This window comes from Oncorhynchus clarkii, chromosome 33, assembly GCF_045791955.1.
Source record: "Oncorhynchus clarkii lewisi isolate Uvic-CL-2024 chromosome 33, UVic_Ocla_1.0, whole genome shotgun sequence".
Lineage (NCBI taxonomy): Eukaryota > Metazoa > Chordata > Actinopteri > Salmoniformes > Salmonidae > Oncorhynchus > Oncorhynchus clarkii.
In genome coordinates, this window is record NC_092179.1 from 20581445 (window position 1) to 20607130 (window position 25686).

General features: G+C 43.8%; 1 protein-coding gene across 2 annotated transcripts in view; it reads right to left on the reverse strand.

The window, feature by feature from the left end:
• Nucleotides 1-21020, reverse strand: part of LOC139392507 (semaphorin-3C-like) — a 45442-nt gene extending 24422 nt beyond the window's left edge. Inside the window, exons 1-2 of one of the 2 annotated variants that reach the window (XM_071140518.1) lie at nt 20771-21020; nt 16057-16229 (exon numbers count right to left, since the gene is read on the reverse strand). In XM_071140518.1, coding sequence (XP_070996619.1) covers nt 16057-16192 — 136 coding nt within the window. In that variant the 5' untranslated portion in view covers nt 16193-16229; nt 20771-21020. Of the gene's footprint in view, nt 1-16056; nt 16230-20641; nt 20728-20770 lie in introns of those variants that run through there. The other variant, XM_071140519.1, reaches the window with a different exon arrangement.
• Between the last annotated feature and the right edge of the window lie 4666 nt (nt 21021-25686).

Genomic DNA, 25686 nt, shown 5'->3' on the forward strand with positions numbered 1-25686 from the left:
ACAAGTGCATAAAAAGTGATTGCATCTGTTTTGCAACACATGCAATAGATTCCACACAGCACAACTTTCCAGCCACTTTATGAACACTGGACTATCATGGTGAGCAAAAGAGATCTGTGGAAAAACCATTTACTTGGTTGTCTCTCTGACCGACTTGCTACTGTAAAAGCCCTTATTGTCCTAAAGCTAGAAGGAAGAAGTAAACATCCTCTGTCTCTAAGCGTCCAGAGACGGAGAGCTCTCCATCCAAACCATCAAAGGCCTTCACTGTCTATGCCAAACTCATGCATATTCATCACTATTGACAGAGGGCAGGAGTGGAGGAGTTGAGAGCAAGTTGATCCTTCTTCCTTTGTCTTCTCTCTCTAATCAACAAACAGGCTGGCTGTGCTCTCCTTCAGGCCTCCAGGCTAAAGTCACTTTTCATTATTCTATTCAATAGTATTGCACATTGCTTTTGAGGTCGAGGCCCTTTTATCCTGAATGAAAGCCGTTTTCCAGTGCCTCCCCTCCCCCTCTCTTTTTGATCATGGATGTGTGTTTAGTGCTGTTGCCGTATGGAATAAAGCTAGAGTTGTTTACATGAATAAGTACCGTTTCCCACGCCTCTTCACTCTATTGATCTTGACATATCTCTATAAGCATCCTCATATCCTACGCCCCAATCACATGTAGAGAAATCAACTGAAGCCATATTGTTAAAAAAAGCATACATTTGTCGGTTGGTGTATCATGTATAATTTTAGGCATGAGCATTCTCACAGTGCGGAATGAAGAACACACACCACACACACACAAAATATGCTTTGTTTCCACCAGACTCAAATCTAATACGAAGGCCCTTGTCAAACTCCAACAAGCCAATGTGTGTTTAATAAAGGGAACCTCTGGAAAAAGGAGAAGATCCACATCTCAAAACCTTTACAGCTTAGGAGATAGTGTCGCATTGGGCTCAGGGAGATATTGGGTTAGCTCAAGCCTTCAGCTCATCAGGCTAAAGATGTTCAACAGCAGCTCTGCCAGAGATCAGGGAAGCCAGGCGTGCCACCAGGGGTGAAGAACTAATTAAAACCATGCTTCACTCCAAACCACTCTTACCTACATCCCTCCAGAATAACAGGCAGTGGAGAGATTTAAAGACCTTCTTGGAAAGGGTTTTATTTAATATTTTTCTTATCCTTGAGGGAAAGGAGTGTTCAGTTTACAAGCCTGCGGGCTCCTGCTTCTGTTTTTCCTGGAGCAAAAGGTGTTGACTCTCACTTAATGATTCCTGTTTACAGAATGTTTTATTGTAGCCCTGCTCAATGTGGATCTGGAATCCCCCCTAAAGTCAATGCTCTTGGTACAGTCTGATTCTATCCATATTCTCCCTCTGGAACATTCCACAAGGGGAACAAAGTGTTCAGAGGGGTGTGGGGTGAGGTGGCCCGGGTGAAATAACTGTTATTATTATCATTAACTCTGTATTGTTTTCTCAGTGGAGGAATTGGAGACTTTCATGTTTCCTCCCGTGGGTGGAAGCCCTAACTAAGTCCAGTGTTTTGGGGGGAAACGCGGCAGGCGTGCGTCACATGACCCCGCCACCCAACTGATCCACAGTGAGGTGAGCATTGCCTCTGGTGCATACCATGGGATCCAGTGTCTGTCTGGTCATCATGACCCCACCAGGAAACACATGAGTCATGCCTGGGCAAGCATTACAGCCTTCTATCTAAATGTCACAATAGCCGTTGGTGTACCGCACCTGCACTCTCGAAAGAAAACAACAAGACTCACTTCAAGTGCTTTCTCCATCATTTTCTACCTAAGATACATGGGATTGCACAATTTAACATGGGTCTAATTTATAATGAAATAGGCTTACAAAGAGAGATGGTGGCAGGCAGGTCTGTGGATGTTTATTCTACTACCCATTAACCTTTGACCTGATGGGATCGGAGGTCATCCTTGTGGGACGAGTTAAGATTTTGACGTCATAACATTAATACGTGGCGGTGGAAATGTAATCTAAACTTAAACTATATAATGGCTGTCATAGATCAGTAATAATGAGTCCCAGAAGTATCGCTTAAAGCATTTGAGGACAGTGGCTGATACAGTACTGTCTGTTGCCATATAAATCATTGGGTTGACAATCAAACCCATGCTCTTACGATGAGCTCGGGCCTGTTTATTGAAAACCAAATGCTCTCATCACAATGAATTATAAATCCATCAGGTTGTAGTAATATTTATTAGTCATGGTTTTAGCCTACTTTCCACTATGATGACATCACCAGCAGAGACCCTGAGTATGTCATAAGTGTTTGTGGATATAATTGGCAAAATTGTCCTTGTCTGTCCAGTCTGCTATGGCTGGTGCTGTTTATGTAGACTGGATTCACTCAGATGTGGCTTGAGGATAAACTGGCTCTAAATGTTAAGCATAATGAATAAGAATGTTGGTCATTGTTATTGGCTCGGTTGAAGTATTCAGGGGGTCATGAAATGGGAAGACATCACCCTTGACAGAAAGACGTTGGGGAGGTCTGGTATGTAGGTTGAGCTGCTGTGGTGATGACTGAGGATGAAATGACGTGTCCCTTGTTGTTTAGGCATCATAGATAGGATACAAAAACATTTCTGGCCTCGTTATAGAACATGCCCGCAGTAGGAGAACGCAGAGCAGTGTTGAGGACTGAGTAGAGGATTGTGGGTAGTCTATTATTTATGTGGGCAGGTGGGCCGCACCTTCCCCCGTGTGCCTCCTGGTAGGACTCCAGAGTTCACTTTGACTGTGAGCGTTCACCCATGGGGGCTCCCGCTGTGCAGGAATAGCGTTCTGACCAGGCGCGTTCACCCATGTAGTGGACTGCGGGTTGCAGAGCAGCCGACCGCTGCAGGTGACCACACAGTAATACCTCTAGTCCATTTGAAGAGTGGTTCATTTGTGAGAGCTTGGTCAAGCGGAAGCGGCACAAAAACCTTCAGTCGGGGCCAAGAGACCACAACGGTCATTCAATATTTAAGAGTGGTGGTGGGTTGCGGGCTTCGCATGGTCGTACACTGCCGCAGAGCAACTGCAGATGTTATCTAGTCTGAGTGGAGTAGTCTACATATTTCACATGCAAGACTAAAACCCAGATATAAATCCATACTAGCGGTCACCCAAGACATCGGGTCAGAGATCCTCGATGGTGATAATGTAACTAATGAGCCTAATGGATACACATTCACCTTGACATTACAGCAGGATCTCAGATGATCTATATTTCATCAGCTTATTAACACACTTTTGATTCACATTTGCATTGATTCCCTGTCTAGTGAACCATGTGCACGGAGGGCAAATCTGTTTTAGACAGCAGGCTTTTAATCCAGTCTAAAATGTACCCACCAGGAACGTCTAGTGACATGACAAGACTACAAGCTTTGATCATCATTCCCTATAAACAAGTCCTCTGTAAACTAAGGGAGGATAGCAGAGAAAGGCAACAACCGTCCTGCATGCCACATAGTACTGTCCAAAAGGAACAAAACAGTTGTGATGTCAGTCTGTACAATCTAAGTGAAAGGATTTGGGCAACAGCAGGGACTTGTCCTTCCGCCCATGATGGTTTTACTATAATTAAAATCGGAAGAGATTGCAGTGCTCAAGAGATTGCAGTGCTCATAGATGGGATAGGCCTTGTCTTGTTTCACAGTGCTGTGATTACATTGGGGGGGGGGGGGGGGGGGTTGTACCACCACAGAGAGTAAGAAGTCTCCCTCCGGCGAAGTGAAAACCCATAGCACGGAATGACAGACTAACTCTCCCATTTGTTAGGCTGATCAAAGTAGTGGGCCTCCATGATCCCAACCAGTAAACAAGCCAGTGGTGTTTTAGGTTTGGCTCGCCATACAAGGGACAGTTTATCACATTGCAGAATCGTAAAAATAGAGATTCAGCGCCGCTGGAAAGTACGCCGTCTGGCTTTTACAATAGCGATGACTTTGTGGGTCCCCCCAAGACCGGGTTTAAGGACATGGAGCCAGCAGTCTGTGCTGGTCGGCCCACTGAGCCACCCTGACAGACTCATTCTACTCTCCCTTTCTCTATGTGGGGGGCACCAGCTGGGGACTGACACTCTCAGGCTGTACTGAGCCATGACACCTGTAGTCCAGCTGTGTCCAGGCAGGGTCAGGTGCACAAGGAGGCAAGAGAGGTATCAAAAGTTCAGGATTACGGCATTGTGTGAACTGACAACTTCCTAATATGGATGCCGTACACGGTACAGCATGGTTCCAGCCAAGGCTTTATCTGGGGATGAAGTTTAAGAGAACCAAGTCTACACAACCAAGATTTCATCCACTCTACTCATAGGAGTACTGCAAAGCTAGACTAGGTTAAATGGTTAACTAGGCCTGTGGAGTGAGAGTTCTTGCTGGATGTTGGCTACCTCGGTGTCTGAGAGCCAAAGGCCCAGAGGTCTTCAGACCCCATTAACACCACAGAGCTGGGCAGGCGGCCAATCACAAACCTCCCTTTGTGTCTCAGATTCAATGCAGTCCTTTTCAAATGGGCCGCACCCTTGAAGGCCATCATGAATTCATTAACCACATGCAAATGAGGCATCATCTATTTTCAACGAATAGGACCTGTGTTCCACTGTTTTCAGGGGCAGGAGTAGGTGGATCCCAATCACTCGCCTTGATAAATATTGAAGCATGGGCTTAGTACACCCCCGCCCCCTGATTCATGTACCCATTGAAGATGGAGTGGGTTTCTTTATAAACGTATGACTTTAGACCTCTTGCCAAGTGTCGGTGCTCTTTGTGAGGACAATGCCACATCTCCTTGGGTTCAGTTCTGCATGGCTACACTCCTCTAATACAATGTTGGTACATTCACACATACTGCGCCACTCACAACCTTTATCCTGGCAACTCAAAGCTTCGGTCTGGCTCTGGAGACACTGACCCGCACGAGGACATTTCTTCCATCACCATGGGGATATAGGCCTAGCCTACAGTAACTCTACAGTATACAGTGTTTTGGCAGGTGGTATATAGGCAGGTAAAGCAGAGGGGGTGGTTTGGGTATCGTGCCAGAGTATGGTCTCCTCCTTGTCCCTCCTCGTAAAGAGGGACCACCCAGAGTGGCCAGTGCAGGGCGACAGAGTCGTCTGGCTGGCTGTCTATCTGACATTCTCCACATTCTCGGCCAGGCAAGAGGAGCAGGAGCACACAAACTCACCGCTCAAGCATCAACACACTCATCTCCATAGACATACAGGGAGAGGGACAACCGCTTGGCTGACTAACTCTCATCCCATCCAATATATCATCCTCTTCCCACCATTTTCTGCAAGTTACTGCATTATCTAGCAGTCTCCAGACATAATGTCAGGGCAATCTCATGGTCATATGTAGGATGACTATTCTCCTTTTAGCCTTTGGTATAACCTCCCTATCATTAATTTCTCACTCCATCTTCACTACGTAGGACACAAGGGTAGGACAAGATGGAACGAGAGTCTCAGAGTGTGGCTCTCTAAGACTCTGCAGGGTGAGGTTACTCATCACCAGCGTCAGAGCAATCTTCGTTACACGGATGACCTGAGATACGGCGGCGTTGGGTAATATTCCCTTCAGGAGTCTGAAACCGGAGATGCAAATCAACCTGTCCATCACCTGCCACAGAATCCCACCAACCCCATATAGGGCCTCTCACAACCTTTCACCTAACCAGTCCTCCGGTTACACCTTCACCCCGCCCGCAGATACCAAATCAAATGTATTTTTACTGTCAGTTAAGCGACAGACTACGGGCCCCATGAGACCAGAGGGAGAGTCAATATTGGACTATAAAATGTTCCTTCCTGTATTATACTTATGCTAAAATGTTTTCTTCTATTCTACTACCATTTACTTTACGTACGTATTCTTAACTTCTATATCTTATTGTTGTTACATTGTTGAGAAGGAACCTGCAAGTAAGCGTTTGATTGGACGGTGTATAGCATTTCAATCCGTACACATGACTAATAAAACTTGAAACTGTCAGGTTCAGGGGAGGTTAAATAGACAGTATTGGGCCATGAGATTCTCTGATTTAGTAGTGATGGAGGTGGAAGTGAAGCAAAGGCTGAGTAAAGTTTAGGCGAATGGGGCGGAGTTGACATGTTGAGATCGTCGTTTTGTTGGATTACAACGTTAATATTTCCTGGCTGACATCATGCAGGTCAAATGGTCATCTCAGTGCTGTTGAATGATGGTGAGGGTCAGTGGTGTAAAGTACTTGACTATTTTTGACGACTTTTACTTCGCTACAGTGATTTCCACTGGTACAATAGAAAGTTAATCCAAAGAGTCACTCTGAGCCTTGTTCCATTGTTAGTGAATGCAGTGCATTCGGAATATATTCAGACCCCTTGACTTTTTCCACGTTGTTACATTACAGCCCTTTTCTAAAATTGATTAAATTGTTCCCCCCCCAATCAATCTACAAACAATACCCCATAATGTCAAAGCAAAAACAGGTTTTTAGAAATGTTTTATAATGTAAAAAAATTACATGTTTTAAATATCACATTTACATAAGTATTCAGACCCTTTACTCAGTACTTTGTTGAAGCACCTTTGGTAGTGATTACAGAGTCTTCTTGGGTATGACGCTACAAGCTTGGTACACCTGTATTTGGGGAGTTTCTCCCATTCTTCTCTGCAGATCCTCTCAAGCTCTGTCAGTTTGGATTGTGAGCGTCGCTGCACAGCTATTGTCAAGTCTCTCCAGAGATGTTAGATCGGTTTCAAGTCAGGGCTCTGGCTGGGCCACTCAAGGACATTCAGAGACTTGTCCCGAAGCCACTTCTGCGTTGTCTTGGCTGTGTGCTTAGGGTTGTTGCCCTGTTGGAAGGTGAACCGTCGCCGCTGTCTGACGTCAGTGCTCTTGAGCAGGTTTTCATCAAGGATCTCTGTACTTTGCTCTGTTCATCTTTCACAATCCTGACTAGCCTCCCAGTCCCTGCCGCTGAAAAACATCCCCACAGCATGATGCTGCCACCACCATGCTTCACCGTAGGGATGGTGCAAGGTTTTCTCCAGACGAGATGCTTGGCATTCAGGCTAAAGAGTTCAACCTTGGTTTCATCAGACCAGAGAATCTTGTTTCTCACGGTCTGAAAGTCCTTTAGGTGTCTTTTGGCAAACTCCAAGCGGGCTTTCATGTGCCTTTTACTGAGGAGTAGCTTCCGTTTGACCACTCTACCATAAAGGCCTGATTTGTGGATTGCTGCAGAGATGGTTGTCCTTCTGGAAGGTTCTCCCATCTCCACATAGGAACTCTGGAGCTCTGTCAGAGTGACTATCAGGTTCTTGGTCACCTCCTTGACCAAGGCCCTTCTCCCCCGATTTCTCAGTTTGGCTGGGCAGCCAGCTCTAGGAAGAGTCTTGGTGTTTCCAAACTTCTTCCATTTAAGAATAATGGAGGCCACTGTGATCTTGGAGACCTTCAATGCTGCAGACATCTTAGGGTACCCTTCCCAGATCTGTGCCTCGACACAAACCTATGTCAGAGCAAGCACACACCGGTCTATATAAGCTCTACGGACAATTCCTTCGACCTCATGTCCTGGTTTATGCTCTGACATGCACTGTCAACCTTATATAGAAGGTGTGTGCCTTTCCAAATCATGTCCAATCAATTGAATTTACCACAGGTGGACTGCAATAAAGTTCTAGAAACATCTCAAGGATGATCAATAGAAACAGGACTCACTTGAGCTCAATTTCGAGTATCATAGTAATGGGTCTGAATACTTATGTAAATAAGGTATCCGTTTTTTTAATGCATTTGCAATGTCTAAAAAAACAGTTTTCACTTTGTCATTATAGCATATTGTGTGTAGATCTATGAGATAAAAAAAGATCATTGTTACAGTAAGGCTGTTACATAACAAAATGTGGTTAAAGGGAAGGGGTCTGAATACTTTCCCAATGCACTGTATGTAATAGTCTAGCTGTGTTAGTTGAACATTTTCCCTTTTATTATGTAGATAACCTTGGCCTTTTTCTATGGAAACTCACTTAAGCTCAAAACCAGTATGAGAATAGTTCTGTGTGCAAAATAAAATATTTAATGATACATCTGTAAAAAAGACAGAAAAACAACACTGAGAACACATTTCACAGAATCAAAAGCCTAAATTCTCAAAGACCAACCGTCACCATTTTCATTTAACCTTGTGTATCTTCCAGAAAGATACTGTCTCTTCCATATTGATGGCCATTGATTTCCTTTCAACATGGTGCACGGGATGAACACTAAAACATTAATCTGGGGCGGCAAGGTCAAAGACAGGAATGTCAAAACACCGAGACAGGAAGAGAAAGGGGGAGAAAGGAGAGAAAAGGTATGACTGACAGAAGGCTTGTCAAACCCTGTCCGCAAACACAGCAGCCGTAGGCTTTGCTGCAGCCTGTACCCGCTAACCTTCACTGGAGAATGTCCTGTTTCTAACTCAATCAATTAGCTCGGCTAGCAACAGGACACATGCCTGGAGACACAAACAACAACCACACAAAAAAATTACCCTTGTCAGCCTGGTTATTTGTATGTCTAAACATCTCTCTGTCGACAGTATTGGCAGGTCACCGGTTTGTATAGCCTTGAACTCCCTGGAGCATACCATCACGGATTTGTGACTTCACTTCAAAAGCAAATTATGTTGCAAATTAAGTTTAGATGCAATCTGGGAAAAATAGTGTAAAGGAGATATGGGATGCTGTGTGAAATTATAAGCATTTTACATTTTACTTCCATGCCCCTGAGCACTAATGCAGACACACTGGTCCACTTTTGCCCCTCGTCAGCCCTGCCTATAACCTTTGACGACCTTCGACTTCCTATTGGCCCTGCTGACGACCATGCAGGCAGCAGTCTGTTTGACCTATCCAGGCCCCGTAATTGCGGAGGGGTCGGGGATAGAAGACAAAAGGGCAAACCTACAGAGAACACATTATCATGAGATCTGGGGCAAGTTAGGCGATTTATGGTCAGGTTTAAAGGTTTAGGTTCGGCAAGGATAAAACGTTGAACATCAAACCACTGGCTCAGACCTTCCCATTAGATGTAAAGTTTGAGACATTATCTTACAGGAGGTGAATGTTACATTGGCACGGTTCTGCTGTTTATCTTCCAAATGATTCCTTCACGTAGGAATTCAGAGAATGTTTTACTTTGGCTGTGTTTCAGTTTCACTGAATGCACCTTATGATTTCCCTCAGTAAAACACAAACGTTTTTCACGATACCTGAAGTATTCCAAACATTCACTTAACAGCTCACAGCCTCAATTTGTTTTATAAAGAGGGACGAAAAAAACCCTGGTCAGTTTCCATGGTGATTCAGCGGAAAGGTATACCATCAGAAAGTAATCAAATGTGAAGAATTTGCATGCGCACACACCCACACACCATCCCACAATTAAATAAACATACTTCACAGTTGGACGAGCACCCGATTGTCATCCTTTATAAGTAATGAGGGCTAGGAGGAGATTCTAATGACGCATGATAAAAGAAGGAACTGATCTGAGGAAGCTGGGGAACCAGAGCATCCGTTCCATGGTGAGAGGCTGTGAGACAGACGGCTGTGTGTGTGACGTCTGGTTCCGCTCAGGGTTTGGCTGAGAACAGGAGTAGCTCCCAGAGAGAGGGAACATTCATTACAAGAACACCATCTTAATCAATCTCCCACACATCTCTAACTGCAGCTAAGCGACCAAGGCTCTCTACCAAGGACTAGACAGGAGGATTCAAATAGACACCTGCTAAACACACCCACATACACTTTACTTTTTTTCCCCAACGTAATTTCCATAGTGACACCCTGACCACCAGCAGTGTTTTACCAGGATAGAAGGACATTAATGACATCTTAAACAAAGACCACCACCCACCCTGAGCCACACGCACCCTGTCAGCGGTGACAGTGACCATGACTCTCAACACCCATGACTCTCAATCACCCAGAGAGAAACAAAACCAAAATCATCCTACCAGACCATATACAGAAAGCCTTAGATGTGTAATAAATCTTCTTAGGGTTAGGCCCCCTTTTTTTCTAAATTTCCACCTGAATGACGTGCCCAAAGTAAACTACCTGTTGCTCAGGCCCTGAAGCCAGGATATGCATATAATTGGTACCACTGGAAAGAAAACACTTTGAAGTTTGTAGAAATGTTAAAATAATGTAGGAGAATATAACACAATAGGTATGGTAGGAGAAAATCCAAAGAGAAATCAACCGGAATATTTTTATTTGAGAGAGACCATGCTCTTACAATGGAAAGTATAAGGGCATACTGGAAATTAGCTTCCTGGATGCAATTCCTATGGCTTCTACTGGGTGTCAGCAGTCTATGTGCAAGGTTTCAGGCTTGTAACTTCAAAAACGAAGAAGAAATATCAGTTTTAGTACAGGGACCCAGTCTTGGGAATTTGTGTTTGCTCTCGCCATGACAGAACACACCTGCTAAAATCGGTTTCCTATTGAACATACTTCTTTCCGTAAGAAATAATACAGTTTTCTTATATTTTCGGGTATCTGAGGAGTAAGTAGAAACGTATTTTGACTTGTTGAAACAAAGTTTAGGGGTAGATTTTCAGATTCCTTTCTCTGTATGTTGAACGAGTGGATTACTCAAATCGATGGTGCCAACTAAATTGACTTTTTGGGATATAAAGAAGGATTTTATCTAACAAAACGACACTATATGTTATAGCTGGGCCCCTTTTATTGACAAATCAGAGTAAGATTTTCAAAAGGCAAGTGAATATTTAATCGCTATTAGTGAATTTATGAAACCTGTGCCGGTGGAGAAATATTTTGATGTGGGGCGCCGTCCTCAAACAATTACATGGCATGTTTTCACTGTAATAGTGACTGTAAATCGGACAGTGCAGTTAGAGTAACAAGAATTTAAGCTTTCAACCAATATGAGACACTTTTATATGTACCTAAATGTTTAATATTCATACCTTTTAGGATTATTTATTTGAATAGCGCACCCTCCAGTTTCCCCGGAAGTTGTCCCGCTTGAGGGACGCCTAGGCTTAAGAAGAAGTTGCCATAGCCCTGGGCTCGCAACTCGTTAATATGGCCTCCTAACAATTAGATGAGGGCTAAAACATTGTCTTCCTGGCATGTAAACTCACTGGCAGGTGCAGAACGCAGCCTAACAAAGGTTGTGAAATGTTTCACCTGGGTCAAACAACAGAAAGTATCAACATGGCATGAGCCAGGGCCTTTCTGACCAAGAAACTGATGATCAAACGTTTTCTTCTATGCTCAGCAATTTGGCTAAATAAACTGAGATGACATCCAGATACTGCATGTTTGAAAGTCTTTTTTTTGCGGGGTAAAAAGAGAGAGAAGTTCATTCGGTTTCTGATTAAAAGCGTATCACCTATGTCACTGAATCCATTTGAGAAAGGACAATGCTATATGACCACTGGACTAGATCCAGATACATTTTCCACCTTAGTTGAAATGGAAACAAATCTCCATTAATCTATAGCAGGGATTTAAATAAACACAGATTATCAACATCGCAGTGCACTTGATTTGTGGACCATGACAGAGGTGGTAGTAGTAGCCATCAAATCACCACGCCAAGGGCTCCAAATCACAAAGCTTTCTCTGAGCAGGCGAAGTGTGAATCTGAATGGACTAGGTAATCCTAGCCCAGGATTCAGCCAAATATTTTATTACATTTTCTCTGCTTTTGTTTGGATCCTGGCCTTGGATTAGACCTAGCCCAGTCTAATCTACACCTCACCTGCTCAGAGAAAGCTATAGGAAGCCTCACTGTTAGTGGTTTATTATTCAGTCCTTAGTCCTGGGCTTTGTACTATTCTCACATTTTAATGATTCATGGGAAAATATGGCCCTTATCTTCTTTTATCCATGGTTGACAAAACACAGATTTCGGAAACACTCTGCTATTCATTATTTTAACTTTCACTGAGACAACAGATGGAGTCTGTGTTTTGGAATATATGAAATGAAAGGGGACGCGAGACTAAATATTGGAGAAAATAAAAGTGATTGAAAACAAAAGTTTAAAAACAAATCCCTTATCATGCTAGTAAATCCATAATGATTTTTGCAAAGAATTGAAGCCCGTCGTTTATTTTCCAGCTTTATTGAAACGTATGGCTGTATTCAACTGTTTATTATATAGGACTGCGTTCTGGGGCCTGCGTTTCTCACTGTTTATTATATAGGGCTGCGTTCTGGGGCCTGCGTTTCTCACTGTTTATTATTGTGTTTTGGTTGTTGTCCCGTTGCGTTGCGTTTGCCTCTCCGAGACAAGATTAAGCAGTGTGAGGGAGCAGGAATGTCAGTGACGGCAACCTCTCCTAGAGACGCAAGCTGACTCACTCAGCCACGTGAACCTGCCTTACCCTCGGCTAGAGTTTCAGGAGAGAGGGAAGAAAAGATGGGTAGCTAGAGGGAGAGAGAGAGAAAGAGAGAGAGTGAGATACTGTGTACTGACACAAGTCTCCTCCCAGAGTTTGTTTTCTCTTATTTTGGTTTAGTCAGTTTAGGCTGTAGTAATAAAGAGTGTTAACTCCAGGGAACTACAGTATATCTTGCCTCCAGTGCAGAACCTTTAACACACACCCTTACACTTGTTGCTGACTGGACCTCCCACCTGTTACCCTCTCTGGGCCCTGCACCTCTCTTCTCCCCACCCTGGTACTGGAGAGAGCCCATGCACCCCAAATACTTCCCTCAGTGGGGAAATCCACACTGGATATTATTGGAGAGAAGAGCCCTCTCCCTGGGTCAGAGGAGTATAAACTCCCTACATCTGGATCTCTCCCAGGCAGAAGCTCCACTGAAGGCAGGATGAGATATGGAGCCTGTCCGCCCCAACGGCAAATGATTTCCATCTCCACCAACAAAGATCAGTTCAGCTCAACTCCCCTGTGCTTAACATCCCGGATAGAATAGCTCTAAAATCACAGCATGGAAGCTAACCAACACCTGAAATCTTGGCTCCCAATCACATCTCCATTCTTTTCTTTACTTTACTTTGAAACGTCCTTCTAGTCACTGCCAAATCCCCTCCCCTTTTCACACTAATTCAATCCAATGAGTCCCATGAGAACGAAGCACAGCGAAGCACCTACATAGATCATCCTAAGTGACAGACACACATCTGACTTTAAAAAAAAGAAGAGCTTCTACCGGTCCACCACAAAACCAGAGCTAACCAACCAAGAACCACTTTAGAACATATTTGACTGATAATAGCTCCCTTTGACGTTTCACTAAGATACAGTAGAACTGCACTAAAGCAAGAAATGGGGACAAATCAAATCCACACATGGAAAAGGGATTGACCAATCCCATGATCAGCAGCAGGGATAGATTCATTCCCAGTATGTTGATGGTGAATCCTGGAGGATAGACATTTTAACAGGGCAGGAGTGAATAGGCCTACCGTGGTTGTATGTAAAACCACAGAGGTATTTGAGTGGTTTGGTCTGTTTGCAGTGAGTTAGCAGGCTTTTTCCAAGCCACCAGTAATGCTCCACACATCCCCTAGACAAGAGTATACAGCCTGGGTCCTGTCTGTGAGCAGCTCTACTGAGTTAGGCGTTTCACTGCCTGTCTCTGGGCTACAGCACTGGGCTACAGCACTCAAGACAATCACAGAGAAACACAGAGAAGAAGATGAGAGGGAGAGGAGAGAGAAAGTCAGTAAATGAAGGGAGAAAGGAGAGACAGTAGGAGAAAAGGGGCAGAGAGAGGATGAGAGCCAGTGAGAGGAAGAGACAGGTGCCTGGAGTCAAGGAAAAGCCACAGCCTTTCCAAAAACAATGAGTCACAGTCACAACACCTCTTAACACTGTCTGAGCACCTAGATGCTGCACAGACACATGTGCAACACAGACATAAACTCAGCAAAAAAGGAAACACCCCCTTTTCAGGACCCTGTCTTTCAAAGGTAATTCGTAAAAATCCAAATAACTTCACAGATCTTAATTGTAAAGGGTTTGAACACTGTTTCTCATGCTTGTTCAATGAACCATAAACAATTCATGAACATGCACCTGTGGAACAGTCGTTAAGACACTAATAGCTTACAGACGGTAGTTTATGGTCACAGTTATGAAAACTTAGGACACTAAAGAGGCCTTTCTACTGATTCTGAAGAACACCAAAAGAAAGATGCCTAGGGTCCCTGCTCATCTGCGTGAACATGCCTTTGGCATGCTGCAAGGAGGCATGAGGACTGCAGATGTGGCCAGGGCAAGAAATTGCAATGTCCGTACTGTGAGACGCCTAAGACAGCGCTACAGGGAGACAGGGCGTACAGCTGATCGTCCACGCAGTGGCAGACCACGTGTAACAACACCTGCACAGGATCGGTACAGCCGAACATCACACCTGCGGGACAGGTACAGGATGGCAACAACAACTTCCCGAGTTACACCAGGAACGCACAACCCCTCTGTCAGTGCTCAGACTGAAGCGGGATCGATTTGGAGGTGGAGGGTCCGTCACGGTCTGGGCCGGTGTGTCACAGCATCATCGGACTGAGCTTGTTGTCATTGCAGGCAATCTCAATGCTGTGCGTTACAGGGAAGACATCCTCCTCCCTAATGTGGTACCCTTCCTGCAGGCTCATCCTCACATGACCCTCCAGCATGACAATGCCACCAGCCATACTGCTCATTCTGTGCGTGGTTTCCTGCAAGACAGGAATGTCAGTGTTCTGCCATGGCCAGCGAAGAGCCTGGATCTCAATCCCATTGAGCACGTCTGGGACCTGTTCGATCGGAGGGTGAGTGCTAAGGCCATTCCCACCAGAAATGTCCGGGAACTTGCAGGTGCTTTGGTGGAAGAGTGGGGTAACATCTCACAGCAAGAACTGGCAAATCTGGTGCAGTCCATGAGGAGGAGATGCACTGCAGTACTTAATGCAGCTGGTGGCCACACAAGATATTGACTATTTCTTTTGATTTTGACCCCCCCTTTGTTCAGAGACACATTATTCAATTTCTGTTAGTCACATGTCTGTATAACCTGTTCAGTTTATGTCTCAGTTGTTGAATCTTGTTGTGTAAATATTTGTATGTTAAGTTTGCTGAAAATAAAAGCTGTTAACAGTGAGAGGACGTTTCTTTTTTTGCTGTCTCTCCTGCATTGGGCCTGAAGGTACTGAAAGATGATCAAACATACCCATCAGTTTCTGTACAACATCAACACCAGTTTACAGTTACACCACTTATGAGGAGGGGTAGCTGGTTTCTGAAAGCTTGAGAAACAAGAAACAACCCCTCCTCCCCCGCAAACTCCTTCCTAGTTCAGAAGGTTAATAATTCAACCAATTATCTGTGTCATGGAAATTAAATAGAAGAAGAATCAGACCAAGAGTCTGTAACAACACTCACAGGGAAAGGAAACTGTGCCTCCACCCTCTGTGTGTGTTTAACGTTAACCAGGACCAGGCTGAGCCAGGGCAGTCAGTCATTCATGACACAGTACAGTACAATCTCACAGAGGTACGGCTCTGGCTCGCCTCAATGACATGGAACAGAACAAAGAAATGGAACCACGATTTCAGGGTCTCACAGGCCGAAACCAAGAACATGTCGATGTTAAGGCCCACAGGGACTATGCAGCATGGGTACTTTAAAGGTTAGAGCCGGCCTCCCACTATCTGGTGGAGAACACTGATTAAATGTCAGTCAAGGGAACATTCAACGATCTCATCTCAGACATTGCAGAGAAGGTAATTATAGAGTATTTTCTCATTAGTTCAAAATGACAAAGATGATTGTACATCCTCTGGTTGGGCATCAATCTGTTATTGACCATATGTGACCCATTAACACTATAAACTAATAGCTGCATTGTGTTTTGTAAGCTCATCACAGCTGTGGTAAAACACAGCAGACCAGGATGAGACTAAGCCTGAGGTAATGCTTTACGGATGTTCTGTAGAAGGTTAGATGGAGGGCATGTCTGTCCGATGCTTAGGAATTCACTGTTGGAGTAAACAGGACATTTCTTTACCTTCGAAGGAGAGGAAGACTCTTGGCAGTGGCTGGAGGAAGCTGGAGACACAAGTGAGGAGGAGAGAGAGAGCCAGGAGGGTGGATCTGATTCCCATCCAGGACGGGGTCTTAATGACCCCCTCCGGCCACCTCATGACAGCAGGGCCTCACACCACACCTAGTCCAAATAACCTGAGGGAGGAAGAGAGAGGGACATCACTGGTCAGACTACAGTACCACAGATACGGCAGGGATGTTCAAATCCAGTCCACGAGGGCTACAGCACTGCTGATTTTATTCTCTTCCCGGTAGTTAATAGATCCCAGTAATTGATTGATTCACTCATCTGGTTTCCCAGGTCTGAAACAATTCCTGATTAGAACGGTAGGATGACAACTAGCAGTGATGCAGCCCTCCATGATCTATTCCTGTCCTATGGTGTCTACTTCCTGTCCTATGGTAACTACTTCCGGTTCTAATAATAACACTAAATAAGGAGGATCCGTTTTAAAGGAGAGAGATCAGAGCGTCACATGACAGTTAAATCCATCAGTTACCACATCGTTTAACATGGCTCACTGTTAAATATGGATGAGATTCATCTACACAAAAGAGCTGGGGGAGAATCTCCTGTCCTGCCTTCACTCTGCTTCCATTATTGGACAAGAGGAGCTCCATTATTGATGAAGACAGGTATTACCAGGGGATCTTCTCCTGTAGAGAGATTCTCTTACTGCGAACCAAAAAATGTGCAGGCTCTTCTGCCCATGGCCATGCCACTCAATGTATTGTACGCAAAGTATCTATATTGGTTTAATAACAAAAAAAATGGAGGAGACAATAAAATGCACCTAAACAAAGGCAGATCTATATTCTCATGGCTTATAGATGAGGGTGGGATATCTATGAAACTTTCAATTTGGGATGCAGCTGACGGAAAGGTTGAGGCACTGGGATCAGATGAACCATATATCACCCAGCTGAAATGTAACCTGCGTGACGGGCTTGGGTCGTCGTTTGAGGGGCCGCGTGTGAAGAATTAGAACGCATATGGAAAAGTGCAGAAGGGTTAAGATCTCTTTGGCAGAATGGCTTCCTAAACCGGCCCTAGACCTCCCTATCCCAGCCCACCCTAGCTGGGGTGAGTTCACGGAGAGAGAAGCCCTTGCGCTGGACTGGAGATGTCAGCCTCACAGCTGCTTAAGCCATCGCTGGAGACCGGAGCCTCTACTGCTGTTGAGTGCCAGGAGTCATTACAGTGAGAGAAGACACAGGCCTGCCATGACACACCACCTCAGCAGGATTAGACACATACAACTGAAACTTCTCTCCTGCTTTAAATCTACCACGGTCATACTGTATAACCTGTCAGGTGATATCATGGAGATCCCTACAAATATGACTGGCACCTAGCTAGTACAACTGACCCGCCCAACTGACCTCCATGTACACAACCAAACTCCACATTGATGTACATAACAGCCTTATAAGGAGCAATGCTCCACATTCTGGTGTACAAAGCCATGTGGATAGCCATAAACATTCATTTGTCTGGCGAGACTGTAGTCAGTCCAGAAATACTGCTGCTTGCTGAAGCCTTGCCAGGAATCCTGGCGATGACAATTAAATCGGTCTCCATAAAGGAGGTGGACTTGAACAAATACAGCAATACATTACCGAAGGGGTATAAGAATAATTGGGTTTATTGTGTGTTGTTTGGCCCTTTGCCTAAGGAATGTTCCATCTGACCACTTCAGAGGGAGTCTCTCTTTTCAAAAAACGACCAGTCGATGAATGTATGATGACATTTTAAGACCGATTTGTTTTTCCTAGATGCTGAACAGGAGATCTGATCATCTGGCTCTGCCATAATGTCCTTATTGAATGAGAGAAATTCCTCTGTCTTTTGTAATGGACTATTCATATTTCACACAATTGAGCGGGTTTACAGTGCATTCGGAAAGAATTCAGACCTCTTGACTTTTTTCACATTTAGTTTTGTTACAGACTTATTCTAAAATGTATTAAATTAATGTTTTTTTTTTCTCAATCTACACACAGTAACAATGGCAAAACGAAAACAGGTTTTTACATTATTTACATAAGTATTCAAACCCTTTGCTATGAGACTCAAAATTGAGCTCAGGTGCATCCTGTTTCCATTGATCATCCTTGAGATGTTTCTACAAATTGGTTGGAGTACACCTGTGATAAATTCAATTGATTGGACATGATTTGGAAAGGCACACAGCTGTCAGAGCAAAAACCAAGCCATGAGGTCGAAGGAATTGTCCGTAGAGCTCATGTCTTGGTTTTTGCTCTGACACAGGATTGTGTCGAGGCACAGATCTGGGAAGGGTACCAAAAAAATTCTGCAGCACTGAAGGTCCCCAAGAACACTCCATCATTCTTAAATGGAACAAATTTGGAACTATTAAGACTCTTCCTAGAGCTGGCCGCTCGGCCTAACTGAGCAATCGGGGGAGAAGGGCCTTGGTCAAGGAGGTGACAAAGAACCAGATGGTCACTTCTACAGATCTCCAGAGTTACTCTGGGGAGATGGGAGAACCATCCAGAAGGACAACCATCTCTGCAACACTCCACCAATCAGGCATTTATGGTAGAGTGGCCAGACGGAAGCCAGACGGAAGCCACTCTTCAGTAAAACACACATGACAGCCCAAAAGGCACCTAAAGACTCTCAGACCACGAGAAACGAGATTCTCTTGTCTGATGAAACCAAGATTGATCTCTTTGGCCTGAAGGCCAAGTGTCACATCTGGAGGAAACCTGGCACAATCCCTACGGTGAAGCATGGTGGTGGCAGCATCATGCTGTGGGGATGTTTTTCAGTGGCAGGGACTGGGAGACTAGTCAGGATCGAGGGAAAGATGAACAGAGTATAGAGAGATCCTTGATGAAAACCTGCTCCGAAGCACTCAGGACCTCAGACTGGGGCGAAGGTTCACCTTCCAACAGGACAACGACCCTAAGCACACAGCCAAGAGAACGCAGGAGTGGCTTTGGGACAAGTCTCTGAATGTCCTCGAGTGGCCCAACCAGAGCCCGGACTTGAACCCGAACGAACATCTCTGGAGAGACCTGAAAATAGCTGTGCAGCGACACTCCCCATCCAACCTGAGAGAGCTTGAGAGGATCTTCAGAGAAGAATGGGAGAAACTCCCCAAATGCAGGTGTGTCAAGCTTGTAGCGTCATACATAAGAAGTCTCAAGGCTGTAATCGCTGCCAAAGGTGCTTCAACAAAGTACTGAGTAAAGGGTCTGAATATAAAAATATATATTTCAGTTTTTTTTATACATTTGCAAGCTGCAGTATTTCTGGACAGAGTACAGTCTTGCCAGACAAATTAATGTGAATATTTATGGCTCTCCATATGGCTTTGTACACTAGAACGTGGTCGTTATGCGGTATTGTGTGTAGACTGATGAGGGGAAAAAAACAATTTTATACATTTTAGAATAAGGCTGTACCGTAACAAAATGTGGAAAAAGTCAAGGGGTCTGAATACTTTCTGAATGCACTGTACATGGACCGTAATGAGGAAAAAGCAGTCTCATCTGGGTTACGACTTGATAAATGGCTTGTTTTGGTCTAGACTCGCTCTTCTTCCTGGTCCTATTTGTACAAAGATTCCTACTTTAAGATAGAGATAACCACACTGTAATTACAACACATAAATTAGACAAGAGACTGTGTCTCTCTCTCTAGTCATGACAGAGATGCTATTTAGACCTAGAGCATGTAAATAATAGCAGATGGTAAATAATAATAATAATAGTAATAATAATATATTGAGAGTATAGAGTTAATCTGTGTGAATTGTCTGTATCGGAGTGATCCCTCTGCCTACAGGATCTACCAGAGGGCCTCCGAGTATTCACACCACACCTTGTCACTCACAAGTTAATGGCTCGGGGACATGGACATGTTGCCAAGCACACGTTTGACTAGGGAGAGCTAAGGAAAACTGAGTGATTGTGTTCCGAAAACAGAGGATTCAGGGCTCTACAGTAACCAGTTGAATAGAATTGAATAATACTTTTTTAACAATATCTTTGGTTTATCGTCAATCATCTCAGACTCACAATCTTCTATTTTTACTCATATAGTTAATGTCAGACAACATGACAATCTCAGTCCCAGAGCAAAGGCACACTTGTGAACACCCTGATATATTTGTAATAGTACGTCCTATAACAATTATACTTCTTTCTACTCAATGTAAATGTTAATATAACATGTATCCCACCATAAATACAGAATGGTGTGCGAACATCAGTGATGAAGAACAATCAAAAACACATTCAATGATCAGCATTACTTTTCAGACGCCTCACAGCACGTCATTCCAGACATATTGTGACAAAACTCAACACAGAAAACCCCTTATCCATCATTATAGAAAGGAGAAAATAAACCACCAACCGTAAACAGGCATCTAAATTAACAAGACACAAATGTAGCTACATTTGGATGAAGTATTTTGGAGATTTTCTTAATACTTAATACTTTTCTTAATAAATGTGTTCCCTTTCAGCCGTTCTTATTCCCTTTCCGCCTGTCTACCAGTGGGACCCTGCACCTGTTAGCCCGAGTCCACACAGCCCTCTCCCACTACCGCCTCTCTGTCACGGCCCTGGTGAGTGATCTCTCTGTCACAAAGATTGACTGTCCACACACCCCTGTCCCAGCCTAGGACAGCCCAGCCTACCTTATAAGGCTTCCTCTCCTGCTCTGTCTCTGTCCCGATCCCAAAGCCCTGTTTCCCTGTTTGTTCTTGTGTTGACCCAGTCCTTATCCTCTTCAATGACTTTAGTACCACTGAGACAGTTCCCTGGTGACTCTCCCAGAAAGAAGGCAGAGAAGAGAGCGCTGCTGCTATTCCATCCAACCGCCTGCAGGACTGACTTGATGAGTGAAAGAGAAAGAGATGATAGAGGGTAGGGGAGAGAGAGGAGGAGAGAGAGAAAGGGCTGGCTTCCTATTACATACTCTACTGAAGTCCCCCTCCCCTCGTTTCTCTTTCTCTCTCCCCCTCCGTCAGCTAATGAGACAGCGAACTGATCACCCAATCCCTCCCAGTACTAACATTTATCTGATGGAGGACTCCCATCTCACACAGACAGAGAGGATTCCCATCTCACACAGACACAGACAGACAAAGGACTCCTACCTCACAAAGACACAGACAGACAGAGGACTCCTACCTCACACAAACACAAGCAAACAGAGGACTCCTACATCACACAAATACAGGCAAACAGAGGACTCCTACCTCACACAAACACAGGCAAACAGAGGACTCCTACCTCACACAAACACAGGCAAACAGAGGACTCCTACATCACACAAACACAGGCAAACAGAGGACTCCTACCTCACACAAACAGGAAAACAGAGGACTCCTACCTCACGCAGACAGACAGAGGCAACCAGGGAGAAAGCAGGAGAAGCAGGAGAATATGAGAGAGACTGAGCCAGTACCAATCAGTTATGTCCAGCAGAGCCCTGGACAGTTTATCTATGGACACTACCCAAACACATTCAGTCATATTGCCCTTCAGCAGTAGATGAAATTAAAACACAGACTCTTCCTTCTTCACTATCTACACTACACACCAACACAATATTAAATATTATTCCTGTTGAATGTTTCCAAATAATAAAAATCACAACTAACATGGGCTGGATACAGTTTCAAAAACAACACATTCATTATTTCATGGTAGTGTTGTAAAATGTTACAGCCCAGATTTTGAGTTAGTCGGGGAACATATTTTCTTCATGCTGAAATATTTCAAATCGGTTGTGAGACGTTATATGAATTCTGATGATAATTTGATATCCTAAGGAAGTTACTATGGCATTCACACAAATATTCCTAAACTATTCATTTCCTCCACTTTTGTTCTTATGTAGCCTGGCTCTCCATTCTAATATACAGTATATATATACACAGCTGAAGTCGGAAGTTTACATACACCTTAGCCAAGTACAATTAAACTCAGTTTTCACAATTCCTGACATTTAATCCTAGTAAAAATTCCCTATCATAGGTCAGTTAGGATCACCACTTTATTTTAAGAATGTGCCATTTCTGAATAATAGTAGAGTGATATATTTCTGCTTTAATTTCTTTCATCACATTCCCAGTGGGTCAGAAGTTAACATATACTCAATTAGTACTTGGTAGCATTGCCTTTAAATTGTTTAACTTGGGTCAAACGTTTTGGCAGCCTTCCACAAGTTTCCCACAATAAGTTGGGTGAATTTTGGCCCATTCCTCCTGACAGAGCTGGTGTAACTGAGTCAGGTTTGTAGGCCTCCTTGCTCGCACACACTTTTTCAGTTCTGCCCACAAATTGTCTATAGGATTGAGGTCAGGGCTTTGTGGTGGCCACTCCAATACCTTGACTTTGTTGTCCTTAAGGCATTTTGCCACAACTCTGGAAGTATGCTTTGGGTCATTATCCATTTGGAAGACACAAATGCGACCAAGCTTTAACTTCCTGACTGATGTCTTGAGATGTTGCTTCAATATATTCACATAATTTTCCTCCTTCATGATGCCATCTATTTTGTGAAGTGCACCAGTCCCTCTTGCAGCAAAGCACCCCCACAACATGATGCTGCCACCCCCATGCTTCATGGTTGGGACGGTGTTCTTCGGCTTGCAAGCCTCCCCCTTTTTCCTCCAAATATAAATATATTTATATTTTTGTTTCATCAGACCAGAGGACATTTCTCCAAAAAGTATGATCTTTGTGCAGTTGCAAACCATAATCTGACTTTTTTTATGGCGGAGGGGCTTCTTCCTTGCTGAGCGGCCTTTCAGTTTATGTCGATATAGGGCTCGTTTTACTGTGGTTATAGATACTTTTGTACCTGTTTCCTCCAGCATCTTCACAATGTCCTTGCTGTTAATCTGGGATTGATATGCACTTTTCGCACCAAAGTACGTTCATCTCTAGGAAACAGAACGCGTCTCCTTCCTGAGCGGTATGACGGCTGCGTGGTCCCATGGTGTTTAAACTTGCGTACTCTTGTTTGTACAGATGAACGTGGTACCTTCAGGTGTTTGGAAATTGCTCCCAAGGATGAACCAGACTTGTGGAGGTCTACACATTTTTTGGCTGATTTCTTTTGATTTTCCCATGATGTCAAGCAAAGAGGCACTGAGTTTGAAGGTAGTCCTTGAAATACATCCACAGGTATACCTCCAATTGACTCAAATGATGTCAATTAACCTAGCAGAAACTTCTAAAGCCATGTCATCATTTTCTGGAATTTTCCAAGTTGTTTAAAGGCACAGTCAACTTAGTGTATGTAAACTTCTGACCCATTGGAATTTTGATACAGGTAATTATAACTGAAATAATCTGTCAACAATTGTTGGAAAAATTACTTGTGTCATGCACAAAGTAGATGTCCTAACCGACTTGCCAAAACTATAGTTTGTTAATAAGAAATGTGTGGAGTGGTTGAAAAACGAGTTTTAATGACTCCAACCTAAGTGTATGTAAACTTCCGATTTCAACTGTATATACACACTTTATTATTCCATTACCTTTACTAAGGTATGGCCTAAAGCCTACATTCTAAGTCACAGGGTAGGTTAGTGCATCCCTGAGAGATCCACTATAGTTGGGTTGCCTCTGGGAGCATATGGCTTATCATCTGAGTGGTATGCCCTCTCTCAGACCAGAAGCATGCAACAAAACCATGCAGAGACCATATCACTTTCAGAGTCACCTCAAAACACACCCACCAAACACACTTTAAAGGGGTCATTGGAGTCCTGGGTCATGTTCCTGGGTCATGTTCAAACGTTTTGCAACATAATATGAACATTTACATTTTTTCCTTAAACAAGTTTAGGTAATCTCTCCTTGTTTCAGTACATTTTATTCAATTTGGTGCCTAATGAACACAACCCCGTTGTGCTGAGTCAGCTTTGGGGGGTTACAATTAAGGGGGTCCTGAAAAGAGGGAGCATTTACTTGTATTTTCCACCAGTGAGTTGAGTAGGAACCTCAGGATGAGATATGTAATGGTATCTCCTCGTTTGTACCTCTACTGCCCAGCGAATTGTGCCAAAACAAAACCACATTGTTCAAAGGCCTGACACATACCTAAATACATGAATGAGATGTGTTACCACACATAGTAGCCACATGCCAATGTGTGCTATATTTCCAGAGTGTGCTCCAGAGAGCTGTGAGGTATTGTACATTCTACCCAGGTTGTGTTTCCATGAATGGGCACATTTGTGTTGCTCTTGGAATGACTTGCATGACTCCTGTCAGTTTATGGGTAAAGGCAAGCAGGATTTACACTTTTACATTTTAACAGCTTTGAGGTTGAGTTTTCACAGAGTTTGAGAGCTTGGTGCAAACCAATATGTTATGGTTTCAATGCATTTTCAATATGCAATCAACTCGAAAAATGCATTCCAAATGTGTTTTATGAAACTAAGTCAGAGAACATTTGTTAAAAATAGATTGCAACACAATATTAAGACAAATTAATTAATTTAGTGTGTGTGAGCGAGTGTGTGTGTATTTACTACTACTATGTGTGGGTGTGCTCCTACATGTCTATTTAAGGGAGGAAGAGAGGGCAGTAAAGCTAGAAGCGGAGACAGGGAAATAATTACCCCTCTCTCTGACAGATGGGCTGATTTATGCCTCTCCAATTAAACTGTCAGGATATGGAGCAGCAGAGCGGGAGAGACCATTTCATAGGGCCGTAAAGCCTCTTCTCTTCACCCAGAGAGAATTGAGGCAGAAGGGGTCTCTTCTTTATCCAGCCCATCTACAGATGAGAGGAGGGAGGAGCAGTAAATTACTAATGGCTGTGATGAAGCTGAGAGCACGTCAGTCTCAGACAGAAGGGATGGGCTGCAACTATCTTCATGACATTACATACAGAAATGAGAGACATTATTATAGAGGACGAGAGGAGGGAAACCTTTCCGAATAACAGCCCTCTCTGACACTGTAAACGATGTAGGTAGCTGCAACTCTCTCACACTGAGAACAGGATGCATTCTCTGTGGTGTCATGTAAAACATGTCCGCTCTGTGTAGAGATTCTGAAGGCCAGAGATGATAAAACATTGGTATGCTTAATTTGGAGTTTTCCAAAAACGTCTTGTTGGGAGGATAAATACATTTTCAGTTTAGAGAATTTATCAGGCAATCTGGACTGTCCACCTGTACTTATGACTGTGTCTGTGTTTCACAAGCAGACCGCGCACACACACACACGCGCATGTGTTTTTTGTTTGCCACACCTAAGTTAAATACATTGAGCGATGGCTAGGTTTACGGGTGGTTCCACTAAGCCAAAATGTTCTGTCACACACATCTGCTTTCATGGTATGTGATTCTATACCAGAGAGTTCATAGTGTAATACAACAACAACTCTGAGACTACATGGACAATCTATCAGGCTGAGCATGGAATATTCCTCCCTTCGAGTTAGGTCTTATTCTTAACACAAATCAAGATTTCTCCACACTCATTTTTCTTTGGACATTTGCCTTCAGCTTCGCATCATTTAACAGATGTTTCTGGCAAAAGTGACTAAGAGAGTTGTATTCAGTGGCCTGTGTGGGAATTTAAC